This window comes from Ranitomeya imitator, chromosome 6 (genome assembly GCF_032444005.1).
Source record: "Ranitomeya imitator isolate aRanImi1 chromosome 6, aRanImi1.pri, whole genome shotgun sequence".
NCBI lineage: Eukaryota > Metazoa > Chordata > Amphibia > Anura > Dendrobatidae > Ranitomeya > Ranitomeya imitator.
The window spans coordinates 98,730,656-98,746,030 of record NC_091287.1 but is presented as its reverse complement, the minus strand read 5'-3'; the positions used below and the strand labels follow the sequence as shown (position 1 = coordinate 98,746,030).

General features: G+C 39.9%; 1 protein-coding gene across 5 annotated transcripts in view; it reads left to right on the top strand.

The window, feature by feature from the left end:
* TBC1D5 (TBC1 domain family member 5) overlaps window positions 1–15,375 on the top strand; it is an 811,132-nt gene that overhangs the window by 450,404 nt on the left and 345,353 nt on the right. For all 5 annotated transcript variants that reach the window (XM_069729958.1, XM_069729963.1, XM_069729960.1 and 2 more), the window contains one exon: window positions 8,633–8,741. In XM_069729958.1, coding sequence (XP_069586059.1) covers window positions 8,633–8,741 — 109 coding nt within the window. The remainder of the gene's footprint in view (window positions 1–8,632; window positions 8,742–15,375) is intronic.

Here is a 15,375-nt window from a genome sequence, read left to right as displayed (position 1 = left end):
AACGGCGCTCCTTCCCTTCCGAGCTCTCCCATGCGCCCAAACAGTGGTTTACTGCCACATATGGGGTATCAGCGTACTCGGGACAAATTGGACAACAACTTTTGAGGTCCAATTTCTTCTCTTACCCTTGGAAAAATAAAAAATTGGGGGCAAAAATATAATTTTTGTGAAAAAATATGATTTTTTATTTTTACGGTTCTGCATTATAAACTTCTGTGAAGCACTTGGTGGGTCAAAGTGCTCACCACACCTCTAGATAAGTTCCTTAGGGGGTCTACTTTCCAAAATGGTGTCACTTGTGGGGGGTTTCAATGTTTAGGCACATCAGTGGCTCTCCAAACGCAACATGGCGTCCCATCTCAATTTCTGTCAATTTTGCATTGAAAAGTCAAACTGCGCTCCTTCCCTTCCGAGCTCTCCCATGCGCCCAAACAGTGGTTTACTGCCACATATGGGGTATCAGCGTACTCAGGACAAATTGGACAACAACTTTTGAGGTCCAATTTCTTCTCTTACCCTTGGAAAAATAAAAAATTGGGGGCAAAAATATAATTTTTGTGAAAAAATATGATTTTTTATTTTTACGGTTCTGCATTATAAACTTCTGTGAAGCACTTGGTGGGTCAAAGTGCTCACCACACATCCAGATAAGTTCCTTAGGGGGTCTACTTTCCAAAATGGTGTCACTTGTGGGGGGTTTCAATGTTTAGGCACATCAGTGGCTCTCCAAACGCAACATGGCGTCCCATCTCAATTCCTGTCAAGTTTGCATTGAAAAGTCAAATAGCGCTCCTTCCCTTCCGAGCTCTCCCATGCGCCCAAACAGTGGTTTACTGCCACATATGGGGTATCAGCGTACTCAGGACAAATTGGACAACAACTTTTTGGGTCCAATTTCTCCTGTTACCCTTGGTAAAATAAAACAAATTGGAGCTGAAGTAAATTTTTTGTGTAAAAAAGTTAAATGTTCATTTTTATTTAAACATTCCAAAAATTCCTATTAAACACCTGAAGGGTTAATAAACTTCTTGAATGTGGTTTTGAGCACCTTGAGGGGTGCAGTTTTTAGAATGGTGTCACACTTGGGCATTTTCTATCATATAGACCCCTCAAAATGACTTCAAATGAGACGTGGTCCCTAAAAAAAAATGGTGTTGTAAAAATGAGAAATTGCTGGTCAACTTTTAACCCTTATAACTCCCTAACAAAAAAAAAAATTGGTTCCAAAATTATGCTGATGTAAAGGAGACATGTGGGAAATGTTACTTATTAAGTATTTTGTGTGACATATCTCTGTGATTTAATTGCATAAAAATTCAAAGTTTGAAAATTGCGAAATTTTCAAAATTTTCGCCAAATTTCCGTTTTTTTCACAAATAAACGCAGGTACTATCAAAGAAATTTTACCACTATCATGAAGTACAATATGTCACGAGAAAACAATGTCAGAATCACCAGGATCCGTTGAAGCGTTTCGGAGTTATAACCTCATAAAGGGACAGTGGTCAGAATTGTAAAAATTGGCCTGGTCATTAACGTGCAAACCACCCTTGGGGGTAAAGGGGTTAAGATCTGTATGTTGGACCTGCTCATGGATTGTCCTTGGTACAGAGCTCGTCTCTCATAAAAAAAGTAATTGCAGTTTATATAGTTTATCGTAAATACTATCTGTGTAAATTTATTAAAGTTTGATTATTTTCTATTAAGAAAATATTAAGATAAATGTTTATAATGTGTTCATAAAGACCTTAAGTTCAGGACAGGTATGAGGTTCACCAAGGTTGGGGCTGCACAGCTACTTTTTCCATGACACCTGTTGTGTTGCCAAAGATTGCTGTATGCTGCTGTTATATTCTAGTGTAGTACAAATGAATGACGTCGCTTTGTGGCCCGCAATTCTCCGCAATCTCAACAGGTAAATCGGAACCAGTTGGAATTTTTGGTGAGTGACTTGTCACTGAGATTGGATTTTGCAGGTCGCAATGTGTTTCTATTTACTTTCACTGCAATGTAGTAGGAGAGTACCTGAGTCATGACTAGAGTTGTCATTTAGCCACAGAGTAAAAGGAAGCTCATCACAGGCAGTCCCACTGCTTGTATTCCAAGAGGTCAGCAGTAATCTGTAAGGGAGTCTGGCTACAAGTGTTTAATTTCCCTGCACTGCCCCCACAGGCAAAATCAAGTATTACATGATGCCTGTTGAAATTAACTTGACTGTCTTTTATAATATATCTATGTGCTGTATCTTCCTAAGAGTAATAGATACTCTTTCTAGCTGCTTTGACCCCTAAAATAGACACCCCTTCTTTATTAAAGGGTTTGATTTACGTTACCGTAATCAGTATAACATAGTAACTGACCAGTATAATTTTATGGTAAAATATGTTAGTTGTCTTCATTTCATGTCTGGCCTCTCTCAAAACACTTGCATTGAGCGAGGCCGCGCCCATCTAGTTTGCATGTGACTGTATGTATCAAGATCACAGTCACGTGCCTGCTGCTCCTGCTCCCAGCACCGGACAGTCTTCACAGCGTACAGAGTGCGATGTGAGGTTCCAGAAGTCTGTGGTGACATAGTTTGACTGCAGACTCGTAGCCTAACCAGACAACCCATTTCAAGGAACATGCAATGACTGTTTTTCTTTTGTTTGTTTTTTTTAATGTCTTTGTTAGCAGTTCCTTTTGTCTGCTCATTGTAGGTCAGGAAAGTCAAAAAGGTGCTATAGTTTTAACATATATGTTCTTCTCCATACAAGATAACTACTAACTTAAGTAAGATTCAGACAATTGTTAAAATCAGGCTAGTCACATCCACAACACTAATGGGTGCAGCAGAGGCCTGTTTTTACATGTACTCGTCTGCTTTGCAAAATGGACCAGACTTCAGGTTTTTTTTTTTACTTGGACCATTCCTCTGTGTGGAAAATTGCATGTGTATACATGCACCTAGGTTAATATTGGGCAGTATATTGTTTACTGCGCATAAGGACAACATACCGACTGAAAAATGTACATTTGAATGAGACAGTATAACTGTGGCTTCAGAATAACCTATTGTGTCTCTACATCAGCAATTATTTTTTGGTGCAAATCTAGTTACAATTTTGGAGAAGGCCTCTGACCATAGAAAAGGTTTGCCATAGGACAAGTTCCAGGAAAAAGACAGTTTTTGGGGAGGCCTAGATGCTGTGCTCAAAAAGATCAGAAGTCCAAGGATAAAATGAGCAGGCTCAAGGAGAAAGGAAAGAATTTCCTCTTAAATCCCAATAGGAAAGATTTTTCCCCCTCCAAACAATTATGTCAGTTGTGTGAGTTGGTGACTTTAATTTTTTTTTGACCAGTAGGAGCTTTTCACCCAGAGACCATCATTAAATAGGATTATCTCATAGACTTCCCCTTACAGATTTGTTATCACAATATTATCTTCAATAGATTTTTACTATCTTTTATATGTAGTTTGAGGGATAGTTCATTTGGGTGCTATTTATCTTGTGCCAATAGAGAGACAGGATAAAAGTACTTAAAACATTTCTTAATAAGATAAAGAAATGGGAAATTTGGTGTGATCAATAACCTGAAGCGAATAAACAAATTTGTAATCTGCAGAATCTTAAAGATGGAAGCAATCACATCAGCAATCAATTTAATGAAGAAATATTTCATAATGTCGACCATAGACTTGGAGAATGCTTAATATCATCTTCCTATGCAGCCTCAGTCTCAACAGTTCCCAGGGACAAGGTGCTAAAATACATTCAGGCAACAGTAGTCATTCTTGTAGCCTTCTGCGGGATAATCAACTGTGAAATGTGAGACCTCACTCCAAGAAGGTCTTCTTGGGATTTTTCTGAGACTCCTAAGAACAAACCTCTTTTCTTCCAGAACCCAAAGTTTTGTCGATGAAAAATCAAATAAAAATGTTTTTGTTTTTTGTTGCTCCTTCTCAGTTTGGAATATGTCGTAAATTGTGGGCCCCATGACATCCTGAATATCTGCCGTAGTATGGGCTGAATTTCATACAACGTTTTGAAAAATTCATTTTTTCCAACTGGAACAGAATTCAGTCTTACTGAAAGGAAAGAAGGATTTTCATGCTGGCCGAAGTCAAGTCCTTGGCTTCTTGATCAGGTCTTTCCTATCACTACTGACCTGAACAGGTGGGGCTAGGAAGCACATTTCGTACAGATAACTCTGCAAAGGAAATGGTTTGATTATATGTCTATTTAATTTTTAAACTACAAGAAAAATCTAGAAATTTGGAAGACTTCAGAATCTCAGCACTTGACCTGAAACCCTTTGGGACCAATTTCATACAACACCTCTTCAACTACTGAAAAATTCTTCCTTTCCAAATGGAAGAGATTGATAGTCCCCTAGATAGAAGGATTTTCATGCCAGCCAAGATCAAATTCTTTCCAATTTGGTGGCTCTTGAAATTTGTACAGAAAGGTTCCTTGGATTCTGGATCAGCTTTATCCCATCACTACCCTCTTAAGCTGGTGGAACTGAGGAGCACGTTCCATGCAGATAAATCTGTAGGGAAGATGGTCCCATCATGTGAATCTTAAATCCTCAAGCTACAGAGAGCGTCTAAAAATGTGGAAGTCCTTTCAGAAATACCAGCACTTGATCCAAAGACATCATGTTCTAATTTACATAGACAATAAACCAGCAGTAGTTTTATTTTGTCACCAAGGTGGAAAAATCACTATCTGCTTTAGTCTTTTGCAAGCAGAGTTTTTCTGTTGGGCGGAGATTAGGCACTCTCTCTTTCTGCAGTTAATCTTGGACTTGTTGAGTGATCAAAGTTTGGATCTGGGCAAAGGGTCACTATCTCTAAAGGTCTTTCATCAGTTAGTGTCCAGTCTCCCTCGAATAGACCTCTTTGCAACAAGTTCAATGTTTTTCAGTAGACAAACTACTTCCAAAATTTATCTTAAAGGCAATCTGTCAGTAGGATGATCCCTCCTAGACTGTCTAGATGAGAGTCTAGGTAATAGAAATTTAATAAAATGATGCCTTGATATTTGCAATCTGTTGTATTATTCCATAGAAACCCATGTTTTTCTTAATATGTAAATGAGCTGTTAAGATCTATGGATGGAACACAGATCTTCATGAGAATCCTCCTCCAGAGCTTATTAGAAAGGAAAACGGGCATTACCACTGTGAGACATGCAGCTCCGGAGAGCAGGCTGTCAATCATTACATGGAAAAATGTGCATACTTATATGAAGCACTACAGACTTGATTTTTTTTATAGCTTTGACGGATATGACATTTGTTAGGAAGGTACTAAATGCTGTAAAAGTACTTTAATGCTTCCAGGGACCAAACAATATGGGAGACTAGGCGGACCTTTGAGTGACAGGTTTCTCCCTTTCATTCTCTGGCAATGCGCGAGGAAAAGCTACTAGAGGCCGGCCTGTCCAACTAGTCTCCTGTGTGGTTCAGTTTCAGAGTCAAACATATATAGCGGAAATCATGCAGCCTGCATCTGATGCATACTGTCCGTAGATCGGGCAGCATGTATCAGCTGACAGGTTCCCTTTAAAGTTCAGATACAGTCAGCAGCATATTTCAATTGGCTGTTGATAAAATAAATAGAAAACTTACTGTTCATTGATATCAAGAGCATAGCGTTCGGATGATGACTCATTTTTCGTTCCCTCTAATAAGAGAAATTAAATACCGAACAGTGTTATTGAAATGGGAGCAAGTGTTGCTTGATAAAGATTTGGAATTGTATGGATGTAGGTGGAAAGTAAATAATATCCTTTAATGATCAGAGCAAACTCATATGTTTTAGAAGATAACAGCCAGAATAACAAGTTAGGCTACGTTCACACTAGCGTTGTGCGCCGCTGCGTCGGCGACGCGATGCACAACGCACCGAAAAACGCGTGCAAACGCATGCAAAAACGCTGCGTTTTTTCGACACGTGCGTCGTTTTTTGACGAAAATCGGACGCAAGAAAAATGCAACTTGTTGCGTTTTCTTGGTCCGACGCTAGCGTCAAAAAAGACGCACGTGTCGGAAAACGCAACAAGCAAAAACGCATGCGTCCCCCATGTTAAACATAGGGGCGCATGACGCGTGCATCGCCGCTGCGTCGCCCGACGCTAGCGCGACGCACACTAGCCGAATGCTAGTGTGAACGTAGACTTACAGATGTTCCACAATTGACCACAGTCACCAATATAAAAAAACGGAATCTGCCAATTGTTGAAAAAGAATGTAACATTTTGATGGTAACTATTTTCTTAGCTGCAGCCTAATTATCTTTATTTAGTTTCATTAATATGCATGTCCTGTGGGGTGTTATGTAACCCAGCAGCAACATTTAAAGGGATTTTTAGATCATCATTGCTCATGAAACGGCTGTCAGTGTCATAAAATAATAAAAAGCGTTGCTCACCTATTCTGTCCCCCTGCGATAAAACCCGGGGACCCTCCTGCAGTGCTCCAATTTTTAATTAACGTACATGCTGACGTAGTGTGACCGCTACAGCCATTTAATGGCCACCAAGGTCGTATACCGCTAGACTTGCATCACTACTCAACAATGGCAGCCGTTATGTCGCTAATCCAGAACAATGAAAGCTATTTTTAAATATTTTGTATGTTGGATACCCATTTAATGTATTTTGACCTACCGTAATTATTCACCTTTATCAATTAATGTCAAGCCCAGGTAATCCAAAAATGATAAGATTTTTTATGTTTTTGATATCAGTTGTATTAAGAGGATTTGTCTCTCTTTTGGTAGTTGATTGCTTTCACATTCTGGCATACATGCTATGTACTAGATATATTATTTTCTTTGCATAGTTCCTTAAAAGTGTTGAAAATTAATTTATCACATTTAATCATTACAGGCACCATTATTTTGGCAACAGATATTGTTGTAAAATAAGCCAGCCAAGAGGTGGCATAAGAAACAGAAAATATTTATCAATATTAACACTTTTCAGTGATGTACAATTGTAGTTCTAATGATGACTCATGGAGGGAAAAGAGACTTCCTGTCTACATAGAACTTAGAAAGATTCAGCTAGTCTGTTTTTATCACGCAATTTCATAGACCTAATGGAAAAGAGAAGAATTATCTGGGTAGAAAGGCAAAATGAGCAATTGTAAGTACACGGTGCTATGTAATATGATGACTGCAATATATTATGAGAATAAAGTATTTGATGGGAGGAGGAGTGCTTCTTTAAGCTGCTGGTCTGGAATGTGAATTCTCTGATGCTGCAGACAGAGGCATCTTTGAACCCCTCAATATCGGAGGAGTACAGGGAAACTGAAGCTGGCTGGGACCAACAATCTGGAAAGCTTTAGAGCAGCGCTTACAAGCTCTTGAGCTTGCATGCGCTGCACTCATTGCCTAGGAGATCGGCTGTAGCAGCCGGTAACTTTGCCAATGGGGAAAGATCAGAATTGTTCTTCACAATGTAGCGGATGATTAATAAAAGAGGTAAATTGCAAAGTTGCTTGTTTTTGCACTATTGGGCTGGTTGTTACTTAGGTATTACATTTTAGTACCATTTTTTTTATTTTAATCAATCCTATCTTATCCTTTAAGAAAAATATAACACGTCTTCAATTCTTCTGTTATTCCAAGATGACCTTGTTTGTGTCTGCTAATTGTAACAAGCATCCGCTCGTCAGGTCACCGCGTATTGTTCTCGAGCCGATGATGTGTCGTTCATGGCGTTTGATTCACAGAGCGACGGAGAAGAAGCCAAGTGAAATTCTTTTGTTCAAACTCTGTAAATGGTTTGGGACAATTAATTTCCAATCGCTTCCCAGTAGAGCAGATTTACTTGTATATTAATGAGGCACAGGTGTTAGGCCCCTTGTGTGTCTAAGCCTGGGAGGCATATTTAGGTTGTTTATCTAGTCAGCCATAGGTACTGCAAGGTGCTCAAGCTTGCCTTCCCTAACAGTTTATACAGTCGGGCTTTTTTTTTCTTTTTTTCTTTTTTTTTTTTATGCTTTTTTATTTAAATATGCCTGCACCTGTTAAAAATTTAAAACTGTTCATGTAGAAATAAGTGTAAGCCGTTCCGGTGGTAATAGCACTACCGGTTAAGTAATGCAGTCCTCTATTATGTTTAACAGCCCGGTCTATCATTAAGGCTAGAGAAAAAAAAAAAAGAAAAAGTCAATTTCAAAGCAAATATTTTATCGAGGAGCTAATAGTTATTAGCTCCGGTTCCTCTCAGATAATTTCTGCCAGGGCTTTTCTTCTCTCCTGCCTGTGTGCGGAAATCTGGTCGTGCCGGTTATTAATATTCATTTTTCTTGTTTATTCACTGAACTGCAGTCCCAACATTTTAGAGAAAATGGAATGGCCTCCATAGGCATTATGAATTTCAGTAGCTGGCATAATTATAGCGATCTACATATTCATTAAATCCCGAGAAGAAATGTGTCCAAAAAAGACATCCATGCGTTTGTAAACTATGCGTGAATAAAATCATTGTAGAAAAAAAAAAAAAAAATTTCAAAATTGAAGAAAAAAGAAAAGTCTTAGAAATGCAACTTGTATTCTGGCAACTTGCGACGTAGAAGCGCTCCTGCGATATGTTTCTTAAATCTAATACATCTGTGTTATTTACCTCCATAGCAAAGAATGGGAAGAACTTTTTGTAAACAGCAATTATTTGGCAGCGATCCGTCTGAAAGGGATTAATGGGCAGCTGAGAAGCAGCAGGTTCCGGAGTGTTTGCTGGAAGGTAAGGAGAAAATATTTATTTATAGTTTGCGGTTGCAATGTATCAACATTTTACCTGATGCGCTTAAAGATTACTGATGCAGTCATCGGATTTTCCAGGCGACTAAATCTACTGTCTCTGAATCCTTTATTATTTTGTGCCGGATTTTTTTTTTTTATTTTTCTTTTTTATTTTTCGAGGGGGGTGGCGAAATTATACAGAGCTGCTTTTTGTAATGACTTTAGAGGAAAAGAAGGATAAACATTGTATTCCTTTTAATGTTTATTCAGTGGAGACACAACTTGGTTACATTTTGTGCTCTCCTTGTCTCTCCCTGTTGTATTGTGGTGGGAGGTTCATCCATTGTTTATACAAGGGCATACCACAAACCATCGAAGCCATGCCACTTTCCCTCATACTTAATAACACTTTGCATATCCTGTTATCCTGGATCCCAGACATGCTGACGAGGGGCAATTTCTGACGTTTCATTATGCTCATCCTCTTAAATAAACACTTGCTGATAGCATACAATTACCGCGGTGGAGCAGGACGGATGGCTTTCCGCACAACTCAGGGACTACTTTAGTCAACCTTTTTAAGGTTGGATTAGCGTGGTAGCTTTTTTTTTCTTTGCAATGTTTCAAGTTGAAAAAAAAAGTTTTATTTTTTTCAGACTGAAAAGTTAAGTTTCGCTTGGTCACTGATGATGGCAGTTCTCCATGCCACTACCCAACTCAAGCATAGGCCAAGTCTAATCTTTTGTGAAATCCACTACTTATAGGGATTGGTTGGGATATTACTAGTCAAGGAGACTTCAAAGAGGACCTTAAAGAGCATCGTTTCTTAAGGACCGCCAACCAATTTTTTTGCCGGGGTTTTAGCAATATTGATATGAAAATTGAACATTCCAAAGATGTTCAATGATAACAATTATGGTTCTTAATATTAAGTTATATTAAATATTGAAATATAAGTGTAATCAAGATGATGAGGTATCAATATAAGCCCTTACATGAACCAAATAATTATGTGTGTGCTAGAGAAATGGAAAGAAGAAAGGAACGAGGAAAAAGAAAGAGATGGGGGGAACAAAAAAAAAAAACAAACAAATTATTGAAACCAGCAGTTGAGAGGAGACCACATCTACCATGACATTCTATTTTATGTATTATTTACTGACGACCAGATTGCCAGGTCATTCCCGTCACTGAATAATAACCAACGTTTCCATTGGTGATGAAAAGCTTCAAGTCTATTGTTATCATTTGCAATCATGTTTTCCATTTTCATAATATTTAATATTTTTCACCCATTCAACCAAAGTGGGAGTTTTTGTGGATTTCCAGTGACGTGGATTAATTGACCTAACAGCTTTTTCTGTTAGAAAGTGCCTAAGGATATCTTTGTTTTTGCCTTTGAGACTGAATCTAGAGTAACGTACGGTGAGAAAACTGAATTCCATAACCCACCAACCAATGGGCTTTCCCACCAAATATGTAACATGGACCTGGCTGCACAGCCGCACCGCCAGCACAAGTTCGACCTTGAGAGGAAGATCTTATGTAGCATAATGGGACAACAGTACTATCTAGATAGTATCTTATAGTTTTTCTCGCCTCATCACATTTGCTTAATCTTGACTAAACACGCCAATATCTGCAGGCTTGACAAACATTCTAAGGAAAATGGGGGTTTCTTGACTGTTTCCGACAGATGTAATGTGGTGTCGTGGGAGATCAGAATCTGGCATGTTGGATTTCCGACTGCCTATCCTTTTGTTCTAATAAGATGTCACCATCAGGGAAGTCTGGCAGCGGCTTTCTCATAGAGAGCTCCCGGCCGAGCATGGCTTCTCTGTGCATAGAGGAGTTAGGAAAGATTGCTGTCAATCATTCAGCTCAGCAGTAATATGTATGGAGGAGTCAGGAGAGATAGCTGCTATCTACTGTGTATACGACCGTTAGAACTCTGCATTCTGCAGTTTCTCCATTATTCCTTATGGAAATTCGTGAATAACCTGACAACTGAGCATTACTATTCCTCTTGTAAGTAGGGCGCATCCCTACTTGGTTTTACACTGATTGGAGGGTGTAGGAATAATCACTTTCCAAGGAGAATAGTTACACCTCGTTGTCAATTTATTCATATACAGTATGTCCCAGAGCAATAATGGGGGTACAGCCCAATGCAGAGCTCTAAGGAAAGAGGCTACAGAATTGTTGTTTTATAATGCACAAATGTGTCTGCTAACAGATCATGATAGAAACCCAACATCCATAATCTCTGGAGTCTTGTATGTTGCTAGCTGTGAGGATGCTATTTCTACTCAAACCAACAGGCAACAGATTTCCCAAATGGTCTCTAATTATATCACTATGTTTTCAGACTTTAAAAGAGATTTTACTGGATCAACATAATGTTCGCTAAAGGCAATAACAATAACTGGTAGAAAAGAATAATATCACTTACAATAATTAGCTGTCATTTCTGCCACTCCAATCACCTCTACTCTATGGAGTAGATACTTGTCATCTATATGATTGTTGCAGCCAATCACTGGCCTCAGTGGTCTTGTGCTGCCCGCCTTAGTGTCTGTGTGATTTGCTGCTGTGGTCATGTGAGCAGATTTCATGTGACCAATGTAGGGAGGTAAACAGAGACCAGGGGGGAGCACCAAACCAGAATCACTGGCGCTAGAGGCGATTAATCAGGTTAGTAATGGATGTTTTGTTATTTTCTGAGATCATTTACCTTTATCCTAATTTTTGTAGATTCTAGAAAACTCTTTACCCACTTTCTGATATCCACAGTTTACGAACATGTTGGCACCCTTGAAATTGTTCTAGACAATGAAGCATTTCTCCCAGAAAATTATTGCAATTACACATGTTTTGTTATACACGTTTATTTCCTTTGCGGGTATTGGAACAACACAAAAAAACAGCTGAAAAAAGCAAATTGGACATAATTTCACACAAAACAACAAGAATTGGCCAAAATTGTTGACACCCTCAACTTAATATTTAGTTGCACAACCTTTGGAATAAATAACTTCAATTAATCGACTCCTATAACCATGAACAAGCTTCTGAGGCCTCTCAACTGGAATTTTGGACCACTCTTCTTTTGCAAACTGCTCCAGGTCCCTCATATTTGAAGGATGCCTTCTCCCAACAGCAATTATAAGATCTCTCCACAGGTGTTCAATGGTCTTTAGATCCGGACTCATTGCTGGCCACTTCAGAACTCCCCAGTGCTTTGTTTCCATCTATTTCTGGGTGCTTCTTGAAGTATGTTTGTGGTCATTGTCCTGCTGGAAGACCTAGGACGCACGTCCAGCTTTCTGACACTGGGCACCACACTGAGACCCAAAATCCTTTAGTAATCTACAGATTTCATGATGTCTTGCACATATATTTATCTCATCAGTCCACAGGACACTTTCCCAGAAGGATTTTGGCTTAAGTACCTTTTGCCAAACTGCAGTGTAGCTTTTTTATGTCTCTGTGTCAGCAGTGGGGTCCTCCTGGATCTCCTGTCATAGCGTTTAATTTCATTCAAACATCGATGGATAGTTCGTGCTGACACTGATGCATCCAGAGCCGCAGGACAGCTTGCATTTCTTTGGAACTTGATTGGAGCGGCTTATCCACCATCCTGTCTATCCTGGGTTGCAACCTTTCTTCAATTATTGTATGTTGCCCAAGTCCAGGGAGATTATCTACAGTGCCATGGGTTGTAAACTTCTTGATTATGTTGCGCTTCGTGGACAATGGAACATCAAGATCTTTGGAGATGGACTTGTAACTTTGAGATTGTTGATATTTTTCAACAATTTTGGTTCTCAAATCTAAAAGTTTTCTTTTTCTCTTTGTGTTTTCCATGCTCAGTGTGGCACACACAAACACACAATGCAAATCAACTTCTCTTTTTATCTGGTTTCAGGTGTGAGTTTCATATTGCCCACACCTGTTACTTGCCACAGGTGAGTTTGAGTGAGCATCACATGCTTGAAATAAAGTTGTATACCCACAATTTTGAAAAGGTGCCAACAACTATGTCCTGCCCATTTTTGGAGATTTGTGTGAAATTGTCTAATTTGCTCTTTTTTCTCTGTATTTTTGTATTGTTCCAATACACACAAAGGAAATAAACGTGGATAGCAAAATTTGTGTAATTACAATAATTTTCCTGGGAGAAGCACTTCATTTTCTGGAACAATTTCAATGGTACCAACACTTTCAGCCATGACTGTATGGTAGAAGTCAACTACAGTTGTATGGAAGGGTCAAAAGTTTCTGCAGCCTCTAAGCAGTTAGACAGATGGGCTGGCTTCCTCTGTCTCCCTATTGGCCTTGATTGATGGGTTGTTGAGAAGTAATGAACGCTCCTGTCACACCTGCATTGCTGCTATATAGAATTTACTTGTAAAATTAACGTACTTAGCGCCCAATTGGCCAGTCTATGTGTGCCCACCAGCCACAACAAGGCGATCTTTCTTTTGATGTGACCCTTACCATTTCCATGGAACCTAACTTTCCTGGGCCAAAAGGCTACATATGTAAAGGGCAGGTAGGATCCAGTGTTTATTTAAAACAGGTAAAGGCTAAGGCCTTTGTACGTCAAAACTCGGACCTTTATTCATCAGTGTTTTGGATCCAATTTTCATCATTGTTTGGTCAGTGTGTCTGTTTTTACCATCAGTGTTACATCAGTGATTTTCACTGCTGAAAAAAATAATAAATCACAAAACTTCTCCTACTTGAGGGCTGGTCCTTGCCGCAGCCTTCTACCTTGCCAGGCCGAGCTGTCCTGCGGTCCTCCATCCCGGGAGGTGTGCACCTTGATTTGTCCTCCTGTCATCAGAATCGGGAGTTCAGGCCCATGTCGGGCTCAAGTATGGAGGTGGGCACTCCACGGGTCGACACAGCTGTATGGGGCCCATCCCACACTCCTGGCCCGTCTGTATTGATAGTGGATGTAATTTCCAAAAAGAAGCAGCACAAGCGGGAGATTTGGACTCAGCTACATCAGCATGGAGAGGGCACTTTGGCCGGGTGCCGCTCTTATGGACAGTTAGTGTACTCTAACATCGAACATGTTCACGGCTTTATACGGGAGGTAGGCACTGATGACAGAATCTTTATAAATACTGCCTCCGTGAAGCATAGGAGTCTTTTAGTCGAAGGGGACTGGGTCTCTTTCATTAAAGAGGACTGCCCTAAGGGCTACTATGCGGTAGCAATGATATTGTGCCCAGAGGGTGGTGGCTCGGGACTTTATGCGAGCTCGAGACTGGAACGGTCAGCTTCTCAACCTGCACCTGCTCCTAATGCAGCTTAAGCTGCATCCTGGCAACCCATGGACTCTGCGGCTGCAGAGTCCTCCTCAGTCCACCCACAAGCAGGGAACCCTGGGGCACAGGATGCATGCCGTTGAACTGTGAAAAGTTGTGCTCTTTGCACCATGGCTGAATAAATTTTAGCTGGGACTTTTCTGCATCCTCACGGGCAAAGGAGCCCAGATGTGCTCTCAGAGCAGTGAGCAATGCAGCAGATACAGACTGGAGAGAACGTTAAGTTGTACTTATGTTTTGTTGCACCTGTTGCACTCTTTCTGCTGAAAAGCAGGACTTAGACGTTGAGGAACAATGGGTCCTTGGACTGACTGACCTGGTACAGGTGGCCTACAATCGAGCAGAGAACAGTGCTCTGCTCAAAGGAAGGGGGGACCAGGACGCCTTTCCCTTAAGAACTGTTGATAATTGAAGGGTCACTATTAGTGATAAGCGAATATACTCGTTACTCGAGATTTCCCGAGCACGCTCGGGTGTCCTCAGAGTATTTTTTAGTGCTCGGATATTTAGTTTTTATTGCCGCAGCTGAATGATTTACATCTGTTAGCCAGCATAAGTACATGTGGGGATTCCCTAGCAACCAGGCCACCCCCACATGTACTTAAGCTGGCTAACAGATGTAAATCATTCAGCTGCGGCAATAAAAACTAAATTTCCGAGCACTAAAAAATACTCGGAGGACACCCGAGCGTGCTCAGGAAATCTCGAGTAACGAGTATATTCGCTCATCACTAGTCACTATGTAATTAAGTTTGGCTCTGGAGGACCGGAGAAAGTGAACCATGGACATCACCTGGAGGACTGTGAACCAGGCTTGTGTTTTTATTTATTAATATGTGGACTTGGCTCATATTGAGCTGATAGAACTATATGGACTACCTCATTTTCTCCCTACGAGGCGTATTATTTGTACAGTATTAAAGTTGCTCAGTATTTGGTCGGGGATGACCAAGCTAAAAGGAAGGGGGAACGTAAAGAGATATAAAGTCTACCCCTTTAAGCTTTCTAGGCTGCTATATATATATATATATATATATATATATATATATATATATATATGTATTGTAATGTATTATATTATATATATATATATATATATATATATATGTATTGTAATGTATTATATTAATATTTGTGTGAGGGAGAGCTTAATGCCCATTTTTGTCCACATAGATGGGGGGCATCCTAGTATGTTGAGTAAGGATAGATTTCCACACTGTAGATAGTTAACTGTAGGAGGGGTCACTGTAGTAATAGGAAGGGAGCTTCCTGATTAGAGTCAGAAAGGCGAGGGCG